This window comes from Protopterus annectens, chromosome 7.part0, assembly GCF_019279795.1.
Source record: "Protopterus annectens isolate FY-2018-M chromosome 7.part0, PAN1.0, whole genome shotgun sequence".
NCBI lineage: Eukaryota > Metazoa > Chordata > Ceratodontiformes > Protopteridae > Protopterus > Protopterus annectens.
The window spans coordinates 911,054,328-911,072,538 of NC_056739.1; the positions used below are offsets into that span (position 1 = coordinate 911,054,328).

Sequence of the window (18,211 nt, forward strand, 5' to 3'; positions counted from 1 at the left end):
TCTCACTAAATTTACACCACCAAAATCCACACATAGAAACACAAAAACATTCGCGGAGGCTCTCAATAATAATCTGCTCAAGCAACAGAGACCTCCAAAGCAGAAATGCAAGCAACCTCCACCCCCAACACAACCCAAATGACACACAGCCCGCAGACTCAGTGTGCCACTCAACCACAGCCAATAAGGCAAAACAACGTACCCAACACACTAGTCATAGTTGACTCCACAACAAGTACAAATATGACTGTCATTGTCCATGTTAACCTGAGATGTACCTCCCTGGACTACATGAAGAGAGACATGGAAGAGCTTTCCGATCTTGTAGCCCAGGAAGGGTTCTGAGTAGCATTCTGCCATCACCCAGAATGATACCCCAGTACAAGGACAAAATGATTGACTTCAACAACTGGCTAAGCTTCTGGTGTCATTCTAAAGGGATCAAATATCTGCCTGCCTGGGATGACATGGTCGACAGACCACGTTGCTTTGCCAAAGATGGCCTGCACTTGTCACCCCTGGGATTTCGGATACTGGCTATGGTTCTTGCTGCCCCTATAATGCCTTTTTTAGGCAAAGTTCAAATGACAAATTCACCACTGTAACAGGAACAGGCAAGCAAAAACTGAGTGGGATGCTACTCAATGCTAGAAGTCTAAATCTCAAAATGCACTTGAGGCACTCCTTAAAACGGAGAACACAGATATCTGTGCAGTGACTGAGATCTGGTTCAAGGCTCCAGAGAGCACCCCTGCACTACCAGGCTATTAACTCATACCACACTTTTTGGCCATGTAACCTGGACCGGAACACCAAAGGCAGAGGTGTGTCCATATTCATTAAGAATATCCACACCTCCAGGCTAGTTGCTCAGCATAATGCAGCTGAGGTTATCCAAGTGCAACTAACTCTGGGCAAAACTGCAATCCAAATTGTAGATTGCTACAGATCACCCACCATGCTTCAGGATTCCCACTCCTCTTTTCTTGATGTACTGGAAAATATTAGGGTTCAACCAAACACCCTAATAGGTGATTTCAACTACCCCACCATTAACTGGGAAAATTACTCCTGTACCAACTCCTTCGCTCAATGCTTTCTGGAATTCCTAAATTACAATGCCCTGGATCAACGCTTTCTGGAATTCATAAATTCCAATGCCCTGGATCATCAACTTATCCACAACCCCATCAGGGGCAACAATATCCTAGATCTAGTCATTACTAACAGGAGTGACCAGTGTTCCACACCTGAATTCAATGCCTCATTGGTCTGATCCGACCATAAGCTAATTACCCTAGATATCCACATCCTGCCCCTACCCCCCATTAAGGAAACCACAGTAAAAAAATTTCTCCAAAGCCAACTTCACGCCTCTCAAAAACAGAAATGGTGAACTTCATAACACCCATGCAGATGGACAATACAGTTACGACTACTGAATCCTACACAATTGCACTTTATAAGCACTTACACGAGTGCATGGATCGTGCTATCCAAAACAGAACCAAGATGCTATCCTCCAAAAAACGGAAGCCAATCTGGTGGTCCCCTGCCATAACCTGTACAACAGAAGGAAGAAACTGTTGCAAAAGAGTAAAATCCCATGAGTGGAGGAGCTCCCCGGTCAGCCTCAGTAAGAAGCTGCGATCCCTGATAAAATCCTCCAAAGCTAGTTACGAAAACAAAATCGCCACGGATTCTAAAGACAACCACAAAGCATTCTATAGCTATGTCAAGAATCTCAATGGCAAAACTTAGATCTGCTCGGAGTTGCAGCACAATGGCACTAAATATACAGACCCAACTGATCTTGTCAACATTCTGGCAGATAGGGTCAGTGCTAACTTTACCCACTCTCACCACCTAAAGAGCCCATCTCTATACCGGAAGAATGCAAAGTTCCTGTAATCACGGCTGCACAGGTAAAAAAACACTCTCTCCAAAGCCAAGAACACAACATCCATGGGATCAAACAACATTCAATCATAGCCTCACCTCAGGCTTTGTGCCTGCTGAATGGTGCACAGCGACTGTTATCCCACTCCACAAGAGGGGAGCCACCACGGACCCTGGGAACTACTGCCCCATTAGACTGGACCCCACCCAGTTCGGGTTTGTAAAAGGCAGACAATGTCTCCTAAACCTGACAGACTTCTTTGAAGCAGTCACCAAAGCCGGACATGAGGGTGAGGTGGTTCACACAGCCTATCTAGATCTTGCCAAGGCTTTCGACACCATCCCCCACTCTGGAATTATAGATAAACTCACTAAAACTAGATATAAATCCCTATGTCACAAGATGGGTTGCCAGCTGGCTCACTGACAGAACCCACACAGTGAAATTAGTAGACTCCAAATCCGACTTCAGACCAGTGACAAGTGCAGTACCACAGGGTTCAGTCCTGGGTCCTCTCCTGTTTAGTACTGACTTCTCTGAAGTACTGGCTAACACAGAAGGTCTTTGGCTAAGGAAGTTTGCAGATGAAAGCAAACTAGGAGCCATAAATCGAAACTCGTAATGATGTGGACATCCTACAAAAGGGCCTCACTGAGACAGATGCCCGTCAAAGCCATGGCATCAAGCTCAATTCCAGAAAGTGCATTGTCATCCCCTTTGGTAAAAACTCTGTACCCATGACCTACCACATAGGCAGCAGTATACTCAACACCGAAAGTGTGATGAAGAGACCTTGGGACACAGGTGGACAGTAGTCTCTCCTTTGATAATCACATCACCACAGTAGTCAGGAAATCCTTCTACGTAGCACACCTCATCACAAAAGGTTTCTCATCCAGAAAAAAAGGAGGTCATTGTTCCCCTCTACTCATCACTCATTAGACCCATTATAGAGTACAACACCCCTTTTGGTATGTACCTCAAGACCTCTACAATAACTGGAAAGGCCGCAGAAATACCTCAGAGAATTACTGGCTTCAAACAGATGCTCTACGCAGACAGTCTCAAACAAACTCCAATTTTACTCCATCGCATATCGCCTACTCAGAAATGATCTCTGCCTAACATACAAAGCTATGTCAAACTCAGAGCTGTTGGACATGCTCCACTTACAAGAAGTCCCAATCCCTCTGAGCTACATGCTCTAGGGACCTAAACCTTGTCACCACAATAAACGGAACATGCCAGAGGGATAGATTCCTGTCCCAGAGACTTCCCTGGAATAAACTACCTATCTATATCAAACAAAGCTCCTCATTAGTACTCTTCAAGAAAAATCTTGATGATTGGATGTGAAATAGGAAATTCACCCCGGGGATCACTTCAGTGGCTCTGCTCGACAGTGGTACAGCAAAATAAATTTTCTTGGGTGGCAAAAGCCAGGGTACCTTCTTGGCTAGGCTTGTATAGGCCCTAGGGCCGATAGCCTAGTACCTACCTATGAACCTATGACAGACAGTTTTGGTTGAAGGGCATGCCAGTCGATGCTATTGTGGTAGCAGTCACCACCAAAAAGGAGTTGGCAGAGTAGAGTACATCTGTTCATCCCCCTAACTGAGTCCTGGGTGATCGACAGACACGGAAAGCAAGTCTTCACCTCAGCTACCTTTGATCTGCAGGCACTTAACTTCGTGCATTTCACCCACCTCCAGAGGCATTTGGTCAAGGAACTTGCCACTTCCTCTCCTGAGTTGTGGCCTGCTGGTGACCAGATTAAGGTGTCCCCCAAGCTATCAACTCTAGCTTCCCTGTCAAATTCCTCAAATGAGGCTAATTTCCAATGCTGCGGAAGGTTCCTCTCGAACAGCAGGTACAGGCATTGCTATTCTCCACCACACCTGGCTGCGTCTTTGTGAGTTTGCGGAGTCCTTTAAGGCATCCTTCACCAATGCCCCCTTCGATGGATCTACCATCTTTCGTGCTTCAGTTAAGGAAACACTCACCCGCAGTGATCAGGAAGGCAAGACCTTGCTGGCTGTGGGAATCAAGTTTTCAACCCCTCGCTGTTCCTTTCCTAAGATTCAATGAAGGACTAGAAAATCATGGTTTCAGAAGTCGCAGTCTCCCTTTCAAGATGCTCAGGACGAGCCCTCTTCTAGAGGTCGGGGGACCGAGTTCAATGGCAGACTCTGCCCCACAGACTGGGGGGAGGGGGTCAGCAAAATCAGGGCTCCAGGGAACCTTTTTCTGAGAAGCCTTCTGAGCGCTCTATGAGCTGCCTGACTGTCCTTGCCCTGGGGTCATTTAGGGGTTGTCACTGCACCCTTTGGCCTGGGAAAATGGGTACTAAACATTTTTTTCCAGGGGCTATTTCATTCCCTTTTCTCAGCCACCCCCTCCAATCAGGAGATGCCTCCCTGATGTGCCACCCCATCACAGGGAGTTAACTCAGCAAGTCCTCCTCAGGCTTCTTCAGAAGAGAGCCATCCAAGACGTTCCCCCAGGACAACGAGAATCCAAACCTTACTCTCACTTAATTTTTTGTGCCAAAGAGCACAGGGAACATATGTCCAACTTTGGGCTCAAGTGTGTTAAACCTCTGTCAAGAAGTCCAAGTTCTGGATGGTCACTGTCCAGTCCACTGTGCCTCTTCTGCACAAAGACGACTGGATGTGCTCCATGGATCTCTAGGTTGTGTACCATATTATAAAAATAGACAGGTGCTCCAGGAAACCTCTCCGCTTTCACATAGGGGGAAATCATTACCAGTTCAGGACCCTGCCCTTATTCTCACCACAGCCTGCCAGGTGTTCACCAAGTACATGGCAGTGGTCGTAGCTCACCTGAGACTGCAGGGATTCCAGGAGTTTCCTTACCTCGATAATTGGCTTCTCACAGCTCCCACCAAGCATCGCCTGGTCACAGCCACTCAGTACACACTTCACCTGTTCAACCAGTTATGAATCACAGTGAATCTACCCAAATTAAACCTGATTCCGTCCCAAATCTTGGGAGTTCATTGGAATTCAGCTGGACACTGTCAGAGATTGCAGCATTACCTCTCAGGCATGTTCATCTTTTCAGATCTCATGTTCAGTGCCTCCTAGAGCAGTCTCATCCTCGGGTCCGCATCATTCCCAGGGCCTTAGGTTCCATGGCAGTGGCCATCTATTTGGTGCCATTAGCCAGATTCAACATGAGGCTTCTGTAGAGATAGCAGTCCTGTGGTCCTCTCCCTTCCAACCAAGGCCTCAGATCAATTCATCTCACGCCAGTGTGCAGGCGTCATCTCCTTTGGTGGACTCAGTCCCCCAATCTCCTTGCAGGCAGACTATTTTCTCTTTCTTCCCCCAGCGCCACAGTGACCTTAGATGCTTCCCTTTTGGGGTGGGGGGATTACCAGGGAAAGACTGCCCAAGGCACGCAGTCCTCTACAGAGACCAAACTGCATATCATGTACTGGAGATGAGAGCAGTTCTTCACATGTTGTAAGCCTTTCAGGACCGCCTCCCTCTGGGAACTACTGCAGTACACACGGACAACATGGCGGTTGTGTGGTAGGAGGCACACACTCTTATCTGGTTTGTCATGAGGGTGTGGGAATGGGCAATAACCTCAGGGCACTTTCTTCTTGCAACACACATTCCCAGGGAATCCAACATGTTAGCAGACAGACTCATCAAAGGCCATCCAAAGTCCTCACGAGTAGTCCCGGAATCTCCAGGTCTCCTTTATACCTTCCCTCCTGTACCTCTTATTCCCAGAGTGCTTCTGAAAGCTGGACGCCTCAAGGTCATCTTGATCCTCATCTCCCCCTTTTGGCCTCAGCAGGTGTGGTTTCCCCTCTTACGGTCTTACAAGTACCCCCTTGGGTACTAGATCCCCTTCTGGATGGATAAGTAATGAGATCCAATCTTCTGATCCCAAACCTTCAAACTCAATCTGACTGCGTGGTTTGTCCACTTCCCATAATCCTAAATTAGTCCAGGCTTCCATCGCCTTTCAGAAATTATTCTGGCCTCTCAGAAGGCCTCCAGCAGAAAGGTTTACACCAGTAGATGGAAAAGGTTTTCGCATGATGGCGCAGTGGTGCAGCGTTAGCATCGTCACCTCACAGCAAGAGGTTCTCTGGTTTGATTATCGGCTGGTGTGCCTTCTGTGTGGAGTCTGCATGTCCTCCCCTGCATTCATGTGGGTTTCCTCCGGGTGCTACGGTTTCCTCCCATGTTTCAAAGACATGCGTCTGGAGCATTTCTCCCCGGGCCTCTGCTGAAAAATGTCTTTGTTCCAAGTCAGACTTTTTCAGTAAACAAATCTTAACTAAAAATAAATTTGGGCCAAGCAGTGTTATTATTCTTGTCTTCACTCTTTCAGGACAGAGCTAGTTTCTCTACCATCAAAGTGCAATTGGCGGCTATTTCTAATTTCCATGTCTGCGAGGAGACTACTTTTTCTTTTCACCTTTGTAAGGCCTTTTTGAAAGGTGTTTTCCTGCACCGGCACCCAGTCAAAGATCCTTCTCCCCCCTTGGGACCTTTTATTTGTCCTACAATCTGCAACTTGTGATATGAAATGTCTATCATGGAAGACCATTATTCTGGTAGCTATATGATCGGCAAGAAGAGTTTCCGAGTTGTAGGCACTTTATATTAAACCACCACATTTGGTATTTCAAAAAGAGTGGTTCTCCGGACCAACCCTTCCTTAATAAGCCACAGAGGCAAATTTGAATCAGTCCATTCAGTTGCCCGTTTTCTTTCCCAACTTCTCCAGTAAAGGGGAATATTTGCTGAATACACTTAACTGTTCTATGCAACCGCGGTGGTGGTGCTGCGGTAGTGTAGTCACCTCACAGTTAGATGTTGCCCGTTCAATTCTCAGTTAGAGCGTCTTCTGTGTGTCAACATGCGTGAATGGGCATTCCTTCGTTGAAGGTTGTGCATTAGGCCCGGCAAGCCAGCACGTAAAAATCTACTGCCAATCATTAGTGGACCGGAGTTCCGCTGTGGCGATCCCTAACCGGGAAAAGCCGAAAGACACAAACAAACACTTAACTGTTCTACGCACAGTCCTGATTACTGTGTTCATTTGTTTTATCAAACATTTTGGGTCTTATTGACTTTCTGTAGTCTATTTCTTTCACTGATCTTAGTGTCTAATCATCTCTATTAGATTCAGAAAAAAGTAGCAGTGATCTGTACATGATGCCCAGAGTCTGGAAGTGACTCAACAGCACACTGAGCATCCCCAAATCCAATGTGGGGAACTGCTTTCTCCTTTCAGTAACTGCCAGGTCATTACATCCCAACTACCGACACAACTGGCCGTGTTGGGCCACTGGCACTGCTTTGGAGGGAATAGGAACTGCTACAGAAACTCAAAATAGCCAGAAAAAGAATGATGGTAGCTAGAAATCTATTGAAGCCAGACAACAGACAAGTGCAGTATGCTGGATGGAAAGGGATCTTGCAGGCATCAAAGGCAAGGCAAAAAAAAAAAAATCCAGTAAGTCAAATGAATTCTAAATAAGCAAAATATGAGGCCCCCCCCAAAAGGCAACCTGAAGTCCCTAAATTAGGCATGCACCAATCCTATGAGCAGGTGATCTACCAATAGAGGAAATTCCAGACATTTAACTAACAGGTCCCATCGACTAGGAAAATGAGGGCAAACTTCCACCTTTCCCAATGTTTGGAAAAAGTGCGAGATCCCCAACTAATGCTTCATCAGGTCTTTTTTTTTTTTTTTTTTTTTTTACAATACCTACACCCTTTGCCCTTGCAGAGGATGACTAAAGGAAATAATTTAGTCTCTGCGTCAGTCAGCTTCTTAGTCAAAAGAAAACTTCAGAGCCCTTTTTCATCTTCATGGGAATGGCCTTGTTCAACTCAAAACACAATGATGATGCATTCTCAAGCTCTGGTCAAAGTAAAGGAACATGCCAACCAAATTAACATAAATGTACTTCATCTATGGAGCAGACACAATGAAAAAAGGCTTCAAGTTAATATTTACCATGAGTGACTGATACTCCAATATATGTTAACTAAATCAGGGACCAGAATAAAATTTTACTGACATTCACAAATCACTCCAACATCAAAATACTTTTGAAAGGAGGCAGTGTCCCCCTACCCGGCCAATTATATAATTCTTAAGGCTGCTGTATCTTAAGTAAAGGGACCAATCAAGTGTACTGCTACCTCAGTTTTTGGAAGACTTAACAGGAACTGCATTTCTAAGGTCTCTCAAAAAAAGAGCATCAATAACTTAACAGAACAGCTTTACCTGGCATGTGTAACATGTTACCCTTAACTAAAGAACTTATACTAGCAACTTTTCCAGGGATGATGAACCCATACACCTGTCAAAAGCACAGGAAAATTTAAAAGGAAGCATATGGAGCACTTGTTATATAAACAGTGGCAAACTGCAGGCCAAGTAGTCCTGGCTCCCTGATGAAGGGAGATGCTAAATTACGACAGCAAGAATTGAATACAGGCCTTTAAATTCCTCACATTAAAGTAAGGTAGTAAACCAAGTGCTTATCAATCTTTAAAGTATACTGAAATATTCCAAAACTTAAGTAAATATTCAAAAGAGATAATATGAAATGACAAAACAAGATACAACTCTACTATGATTCTGCATTAAAAATACACACACACACAACACACAAATGGGGGGGGGGGGTTAAATATTGATATTCAGTGAATCCCACCACCAAGGAGCAGACATCCTACAATGCCTTCTGCCTCACTATATGTCACAGGGGGCATTAAAAGCTGCTTGGTATGACTTGCTGTTTCAGCACATGTACTGCTGTAATGAAAACTACAATGAGAAAGCGCCAATCAGAACAAAATGTAACTATGAACCAAAGTAGTACCCATCCTTAAATTTTAGCTCAATCATACTTCCAAATTTAAAATTGAACTTTTATTGCTGGGTGAGCATGGAACTTTGGTGCAAAAAAGCATCACAAAATCACAGAACGGCAGTTCAAAAATATAGGATCAGAAATCTGCACATATGGTCAATCTCATACAAAAACAAACACCAAAAACACTACCTAAATGCATTGTTTGTTCAACACAAGAGCTGTTTTTCTTTAGAAATGTTCACAAGACTGCAAGTGTTGCTCACCATTCCTTCTAGAACTTTGCCAAATACAACGTGCTTGCCATCCAGCCATGGTGTTTTGACAGTAGTGACGAAGAACTGGGAACCATTTGTGTCCTTGCCAGCATTGGCCATACTGAGCCAACCTGGGCCATAGTGCTTCAATTTGAAGTTCTCATCTGCGAATCTTTCTCCATAAATGCTTTTACCTACACAAAGAAATAATTTCATAATGTTATCCTACTGTAACCAAGGCATTCAAAGTCTAAAGACTGTCCCCAACACCAATCAGTTAAAAACTGCAATACTAAAAATCAATAAAACAAGGTGGTCCATAGTCATTAGGCAATATGAACAGCTCTGCTGACTTCAAGTGCTTTGTAATGCAAGGGACTAGACGTGTAGACACCCCTTACTGCTAAACTGCTGCAGAACAATGTTAATTTCTCAATCTCCTCTCCTTGAATATACGTTACATATTGGTTCTGAGCAACAAGAGTGGTCACTGGTACAGTACTTTACCTCAAGCTGGTGGCAGGAATCTCCTTACCACATGCACAAGACAAGCTGAAACTGCCAAGGATTTGAAAAGATTACTGCTCAAATGGTATAACTGTGGAGAGTCCCAGAGAACTCTTTTTGGAAGGGGGTCACTCTGTATGAACTTCATGCTGAGCGTTCAGTGTGCCTCAAAAGTCAAACCATCCTAATGTGTTAAGCAAAAAGCAATTACATTAACCAAGAGCAGTACAGGTGGCAGATGGCCAAATCATATGTGGTCTGCTGTGGTAATTACAAAGCAGCTCAAGTGCAGAGAGGACAATTAAGTCACTTCACCACTTCCCCACCCTCAAGACAACTCATGGTGATCTGCCCCAGAAAGAAAAAAAAAAAAAAAGCGTTAAAAATTCAGGAAGGTCCTTTTTTGGACTGAGTCAGCTGACAAGTTTAACAGATTAACCTAGACCTCTAAGCTCTAGCACCAGAAATTACCATTAAGCAAATCCTTGATGCACAACTGTGTATCCACAAGAGTTGTGCTGCAAAGCAGTTAGTAAAATTAGATTCCCACCTGATCATGCTGAACGACAAGTTTCACAGTTTACATTCCTTTCTAGCTAGAATTCATCCTTTACAAGACGCCAAAAAAAAGCTCACATAAATTTCTAGTAGTCTTACTGTGGCTGAAACACAAGAGGGCCATAATGGAAAATATCGGTAAACTAGAGTTAATTATACAATAATAGATCATCGCTATTCAGAAACAAACATGCTAATTGGGCAGCCCAGCCAGTGTGCCCATTGTAAATCGAATGTATACCGGGGGAAAAAATCCAGTCTGCTGAAGTACTTTCTGTTGGCATATGTGTAGAGGACAGAGCAAAATACAAGAAAAGTCAGGTACGTTCTGCAAAACTAAAGAATCAGAAACGCACCCAATTTTCCTTATATTTTTGCACTGTCCATCAAAATCTTAAAATATATAAATAAAAAAAGGAGTGCACTGCACTTATATAATGTACAAGTGTGTGAACCCAACTCCCTTATGTATAGGCAGCACACATCAGTACACAAACAATGTAGAGGAACACTACAGCACCCTTACACAAAGACATTTAAGAAAGGTAAGCAATTTCTTTCTTAAATAATGTTACTGTATAATAGCTTATGGGTATAATCAGGATTTACCTATGCACAGTTGTGGATTATTGCAAACTACACCATCACCTTAAAATAACTACAGATGAAAAACACAGACCACTGCTGCTGCAGCATACAGATGGAAGCTAAAACTTAATAAGAACATGTCAGACTCTAATGACACATTTGTAGGTGTGGAAGAATTTTCACAACTGCTTTAAATTTAAGAAAGCTATGCAGTCTGAAAGATTAAGTTCTGTAGTGCACTGCCAAAATACAAAACATAAGTATTAAAGATTAAATACAATGGCAAAAAACAAACATTTTCAGATACTGATACTTATGGAGACACATTAAGATGAAGTATTTAGCAGTATAGATTAAAAGGGCTTCTGTTAAGGAAGCTAAGGATATGTGGATAAAACATGAGAAACTGGAAGCTCGTCTACGGATATGGAGAATAATAAAACATGTAGTGAAAATGGATGTAGTCCCTCTAGTTTTACATATGATTTTAAAGTCTGACCCAATCAGAGGAAAAGTTGTGGATAATTAATAAAGAGCTGAAGAAATTTATCTAGGAAGGGAAGAGGGCAAGAGTTAAGTGGGACAAGATGATCCTTCCAATATAACAAATTAGTTCAGGATTACCGGACTTGAAGGGATATTTTAGAGTTGCACAGTCCAGGCTAGTGTATGTACATCTATGTATGTGTGAATATGAAACAGGAGGGGCGGTGGCTCAAGAAACAAGGGGAGAGTGGAATTTTGGATGCAGCTCCTTAAGGAGAAAAAGAGCCACCATACAGAATACTGTATTCATAAAACATATTCTAAGAACTAAAGTCAACACGAGAATGGAGATTTTGTCAATAAGAATGACTGCTAGTAGGGTAAAGTATGATGGGGAAGAAAGAGGTACCTGGGGACATATGTTTTGGGTGTGTAATGGAGTTGGCGTATTTTTAAAATTCCCTACAGAATACTCTGTCAGAAGTACTGGATGGGCAAACGGCTGTAACCTAAGGAAATTATTCTTTTGAGCTGGGACACTGTTTCTGAATTGCCCAGACAAAATAAGGCCCAGGTAAGTTTAATTCTGTTTGCTGCCAAAAATGGCAATTACTAGAAAAAAGCCTAAACCAACTGCATTTCAGGTATTCCTTATAACAGGGACAAAAGAAATGGAAGATGGATAGTTAGAAAAGGGAAGGAGCGAATTATGTAGAAATAAATGGAAATTGTGGGAAAAACATGCAGAAAAATGTTCAGGAGGAGCGAGGCAGGATTAAAAAAAAAACACAGACATTTACTGAAGTATCACTTAGGGCACAGGGAACCATACATATATATAAATGAAAACAAACCATATTGACATTTTCAGCTGCAAATATTATACCTCACATATGATCTTCTATTCAGTCATTGTCAAACACTACATGGCTCATTCAATTCCTGCCTTCCTTAAACCTCACTCCTCTTCCAAAACATTATTCTTTATGTATTGTTCCCACAGTTCCCATTTTTTCTATGGAACTTGTTCCTACCCTTTTTCAAAGATCCCACTTCCAAGTTCTTCTCTCTCTGTTAATATATTCACTATTTCTAATACACCTGGTTTAGACTCCAATTTCCATTTCCTAGTAATGATTTAACAGCCACCAGAATTAAACTCAGCAAGGCCTTACTACATCTATGCAGTTCAGATGCCGTATAATTTTCTTAGTTACTCCATTTTGCTCATCAGTATTTCTGACAGTCGCCCTGCCACCTCATTACACTCCCAAAAAATGTTCCAATTACCTCTTTCTTCCCCATCACACACTCATTTGCAATCTACTGGAAGAAAAATTATTTGCAGTCTGCTTGTACTATAAAAATACCTATGCCAGTAATGGTGAACCTATAATACAAGTGTCAAAGGTGACACGCCACGACATTTTGGGTGACATGTCAGCAGTCACAACACCAGAGTTACCAAAGACACTGCTTTTGCATTCGTTGCTCATGTGGAGTGCACTGAATTATTTTGTGCCAGGAGCTTTTGACACACCAAATTGAAAAGGTTCGCCATCACCGACCTATGCAAATGCTTTTTCCAAAAGAAAATCCTAAATCTTCTTGTCTTTGTTGCATATTTGGGAGCCTATGGAAGGTAAGAATGGAGCAATTTATGTAATGTTGGACTGGTGATAGCTAAAATGAAAGAAAGGATATGTGATGTATGTACCTCTCTAATCGAGATTTTTTGCACAATGTACAGATTTTTGCCTCATTTTTTTTTATCTGTTCCTCATAAAATATGTGGTTTTCTGGAAAAAAAAAAATCAGTGTATGTTAAATACACTAAATAATGGCAAACATTAACAGACATCACATCCTTCAGGAAATGCATGCGAATGTAAAACCTATTATTCTAGCAACTTTCTAAGTTTATAAGTGCAACATTTAAACTCTGTCCCTATTGGGTCTTTATCCTATTATTATTTGTGCCTTTGTCCAGATTATTTTGCTAAAAGGTTGCGAGGTATGGTGATGTACAATGTTTGTGAAAGACAATAATGTTAATACGACTTGCTTGTTTTGCTTCTATCAATGTACGTTTGCTTACATTAAGTGAGAACTTAATAAAGGTGCCAGAAATAAATTCAAAACCAGTTTATAAATAGTTAAGAGGTAGTGATAGTTAGCGCCATATTTGAACACTTCAGAACATCCCTTGTATTGCCAGACTACTAGAAGTGTCACATTCAAAAGCAGAGGTAATGCAATACAACCAAAACGTTCTTTTTAGTGAAAGCTGTTTCGCGAAAAAGGTCCGTTAATGAATGTACAAAAAAAATAATCCAAAGCTGTCTGGAAGAATGTGACAAGATAAAGAATGTGTGTCTATACATACACAGTACACAGCAGTAAAAATGCATGCCCAGAAAGAACACTAAAAATAAAGAACAATGAGGCCAGGATATTAGAATCTGGTGCCTCTGAGAAAGAAAAATAATCAATGACATTTTTGAAAAGTTAAAGTCAAAACTGCACAAAACTAGTGCCAAACTATAAGCTTATAATTCAGTAGTACTACTACCCATGAAAAGGCTCTTAAGACAGAAGCAAACCACCAGAAAACAGCTTCCAATACATAAAGAAAGGACAGAATTATACGCTCTTGGCAAGCAAGCTTCAGTTAGCTTTACCTAGACTGTCAACTTCTTGACCAACAAATGTGATCTGAAAGCATAAACTTTCAGCTTTATTGTTCACACATCCAAATATACCATATGTGGTCAGCTACACAAGAGAATACATTCCATTTAAGAAAAAGTGGAAAACCCTGAAAAGAGCTAAAATGGGCATGACTGAAAATGTGGAATGTCTAACTCCAAAGCAGAGGTTTCACTCAGTTACACATACAACGCTACAACACTAACAAATATGGGTTCATAGGCAAGTACTAGTCCCAACTGTCTTTGTGGGCCATTTTGAGCTTAGACAATTTCCCTTTCGTTTGAATTACCTAATCCATTTGGTGTTATACTGGCCTTATACAACCCACAGTCAATTATATATTATTCCTAGTGTGAATAACTATCTGGGATCATACCACAGATAACTTGAGGGGACACATGCATGGGTTAAAGCACTTAGGAGCAGTCTCTGTCCATTTGTTGTGCAGGGCAGACGTAAGGTATATTTTGCTTCCCATTCACAAATACAATTTGTGTTTGAATATGGACCAGGATGATCTTTGTTTTACATGGATGGGGAGTGTCTGTTCCAGAGCAGAAGTATCCTCAGAGATACACCTGTCCCTCCAAACAGTTCTGTCAATGCTGCAGAAGAGGTTTAAATCCCAAGACGCAGTATTTTTAGGCCACTTGACTTGCTGATGTGTTGTAAATCCATCAGTACTGGATCGGAGGATGCCTTGCATGCCAGACACAGCTTACCTCTTTAACAGTCTGTAGGATGCAGAGTATAGTGGCAGGGCTCAGAGTCCTGTCCATGTCAGACATGCTGTTCAGGCCTTGTATCCTTTTAGTAAGCTGTCTCTAAGTATTCCAGTTGTTGCTTGTGTCTGGATGGATACATGCCACATGCCACAAAGGGAATTACACTCAATAAATGGAGTAATGAGGGCTGAGGAAAGGGGACAATGACATCCCTAGAACCAGACACAATCCCTTTGTTTATAAGCGGTGCAATACAAGGACTTTTAGAACAATGGACACATGTTGGTAGAAAGTTAGGACACTGTCCACACAAGTTCCCAAATCCTGAATAACTGGGTCAGTTCTTAGTGCCATATTGTCAATGTGGTAAATGGACTTCCCAAAGGATAACCTAATACATTATTTGGCTTTTAGTTTCAGTCCATGATTTTGGCACTGGTCATTTATTTTGGGACAAACCTTCCTGCAGTATGACAATCATTTGGGGATTCAATGACTGCCTCTACCTTGCACCAATCTACAAACTTAGACAGCCACAACCATTTGCTATTGGTTACATCAAAGAAGTCAATGCCAAACAAAATGGGTCCCAGCACAGAACCCTGGTGGACCCCACTGGTGATGGATCGTTTTGTGAAGATGAAAATAGGATAGGAAATAACTTAACTATGCGCCAGCTGGAAAACGAGCAGGTGATATATGGGTTTATTCCCAGTTTACTTAAACTTTTCTATTATACCAGAGTGGAAGACTGTGTCAAAAATTTTAGCCAGATCTAGGCACACAGTGTATACAGTTTTTCCTTCAAAGTCCACCAGGTGAATAAGCAAGACCTGCCCTTGACAAATCCAAACTGAGATAGGTCCAGTGTTTGGAAGCTCTATGTCTTATTGATTAGTTTGACAGATCTTTCCATGGCTTTGCACAAGAAGGCTGGTCAAACTTATGGGTCTGTAACTGCCTGGGTCTGAGGGAGGTCCTCCCTTATGCAGGGGAATAACTAAAGCTATTCTCCACTCGCCTGGTACAAGACCTGTATGATAGCCGAGGTTGAACAGTGTTGTTAAACGGGTGGCTAAACCATGCTTTATGTTATTTAAGATGCATACACAGCTACTGTCAGGACCCACAGATGCAGTACTTTTAGCTTCTGATAATGCTTTTAGGAATTGGTCTTGTGTGACAGCTGGAAGAGAATTTCAAGTATATCTTGAGGGACAGAGAGGGGGACAGGGGTAATGTTAGAGCAGATTTTATCAGTCTACGTTTGCTATATCTTTCAGCCCCACTGTAGGCAACATTGTTTTGCAATCAGCTCAGCACATTATTGCATTGTACTTTTGAGAAACCTCACAAACAAAAAAAAAGGTCTTGTGATTGTACTTTGCTTGCATGGCTAACAGCCTCAATCTTTGCTTTGGTGGCTTTTTATTAAGCTTCTGAGTTGTTTATTTCAGTGATGAGGTTTCTGTCATTCTGGGAATTACTACTCTTAATTTTGGTCAAAATTCAGTACATCCGCGGTGGTGCAGCAGTAGCGTTGTTGCCTCACAGCAAAAGGTTCTCCCGTTCGATTCTCGGATGGAGTGCGGGGAGTGCCTTCTGTGAGGAATCTGCATGTCCTCCTCGCGGTTGGGAGGGCGTTCGAAAGACATGCGTAAATGGGTGTGCCTTCGTTGAAGGTTGAACGTCGAGCTGGCACCTTGGCATTCATCAAAATCTACTGCCAATCATTAACGAACCAGACTTCCGCTGTGGCGACCCCTAACTGGGAAAAGCCGAAAGACAACATCAACAACAACTTTTGGTCAAAATTCTCTTCCTTTAATTATAAAGCTTGTTCACATTATGGTTCCATCATGTGAGTTTGTTTCTAGGGTTTACCTTGCACTTGTTCCTACAAGGCACAGTTGCATCTATGCAGCTGTTTACATGCTGGCATAGGGTGGTTGTGCACATTCCTTCATATTCAGTGGAGTTGACAGAGTTTGGTGGGTATTTGAAGCTTTCCAATGCATTTAAGAGCAGATAGTTGGTCCTAGGGAAATTTCTAAAGGTACCTTGGGTGGAAGGGATCTCTGGTTTCAATTTTATCATTTCAAAGGAGAAGGCTTTATGGTCAGACCTATCAAATGACAATGATATGCTACGGATGGTGCAAGATGCCTCCATATTAGTAAGGACAAGACCCAGAATGTCATTCCATCTAGTGGATACTCTAGGGCATTCGTATTGACAAAATTCAGTTATCTCTGTCATAGTGTCATAGTGGTGGTGTAGGTCCCACTCTACAGTTGGAAGATTACATATGTACATGGTATTGGGTTTAATACTGAGCAATTCTACTTCATGTAGACAGGCATTGTGGACTACTTAAGTTTGTACAAGGAGTTCTATAGCTAGCCAATATATGGTACAGAACTACACTGTTTAACCGGCCATTCTACAAATCTCTTCCAGATGGAGACACGCCTCCACATTTTTTTTCTTCTGCATATTAGCAGATCTAAACACGTGGAAGGCATTACAGCCACGGACAGAGTTCTCACCACCATTTTAAACAAAGTCTCAGACCACTACAAAGACATCAAAATCCTGCAGGGTGAAGAGGGCCAGTAGGGAGTGGAATTTCTTGTTTAGGCTCCTAGCATTGTTCAGAGACACCTTATTGCTATTACATAAAAAAGGTACTATGGGGTGAACAATATCTTTGCCAATAAATGAAACCTTAGAGGGGAGAGATGCAGGTCATCCGGGGCAAAACAGTGTGTTCTGTCCATCATATCCTCCTAGGCTGACAATACTGGACCTCCCTTCAAATGACACCAAAAACTAAGCCAATTACTGACGTCTATTTTTTGCTCATATTGGGCCATCACCCTGGGAGAAGGTAGAACGCTGCTCACTGCTAGGTTTATACTTGCCTGGGACACAGTCTGAAAGCTCCACTGCATCTTTTCATTTAGCTCAAGAAGTCACTGACACTGGTATGAACTTTGGCAGAGTAATAATAAAATTATGACTGTATTAACATACAAGTTTACAAATACATCTATAAGCTTTAATCACACATGGAAAAAAGGAGTTACAACAAAGGATTATGGGAACAAAGACTGACATTTGGAGTTAGTCAACTCAGAAATGTTCGTTCATATAATACAGCTGGTCATCCAAGGATTGTACAGTTGAGAGGTATGGTTTCCATAATAAAGCCCAGTTTAGTTTTAGATTTTAACAAAAAAAAATCTAGTGTTCCTAGACTGAATACAGTAGAGTTATGCAAGTTCTTCTTAGCTGTAATAGTAGGTTTGAATTCCTCACTGCCAGTAGCATTTTGGGTTATCTGCCAAAGTAACACATCACTGGCCAGCTTAGGACTTACCTCACTCTCTCTTCCGGTGACAGCCGATTGGCTGAGAATATCACGAAAGGGATGCCTTCATATGTCACTGAGTAAAGGCCTTTTCTCTTCCACAAAAGGAGGAAGGGAAAAGTACTAGACGCCAGAATCATCTAGCAATAGTAAATCTGCAGCCAGTCACAATATCATATAAAAAACAAATCAAAGAGTGAAACCTACCTCAACTATGCACAATCT

The 18,211-nt window shown here is 42.1% G+C and overlaps 1 protein-coding gene across 1 annotated transcript in view; it reads right to left on the reverse strand.

The window, feature by feature from the left end:
• Positions 1-8,974: 8,974 nt before the first annotated feature.
• The window catches only part of PPIB (peptidylprolyl isomerase B), an 89,712-nt gene continuing 80,475 nt past the window's right edge, over positions 8,975-18,211 (reverse strand). Inside the window, exon 4 of the mRNA XM_044077486.1 lies at positions 8,975-9,231. Within this exon, the coding sequence (XP_043933421.1) occupies positions 8,990-9,231 (242 nt within the window). The 3' untranslated portion in view covers positions 8,975-8,989. The remainder of the gene's footprint in view (positions 9,232-18,211) is intronic.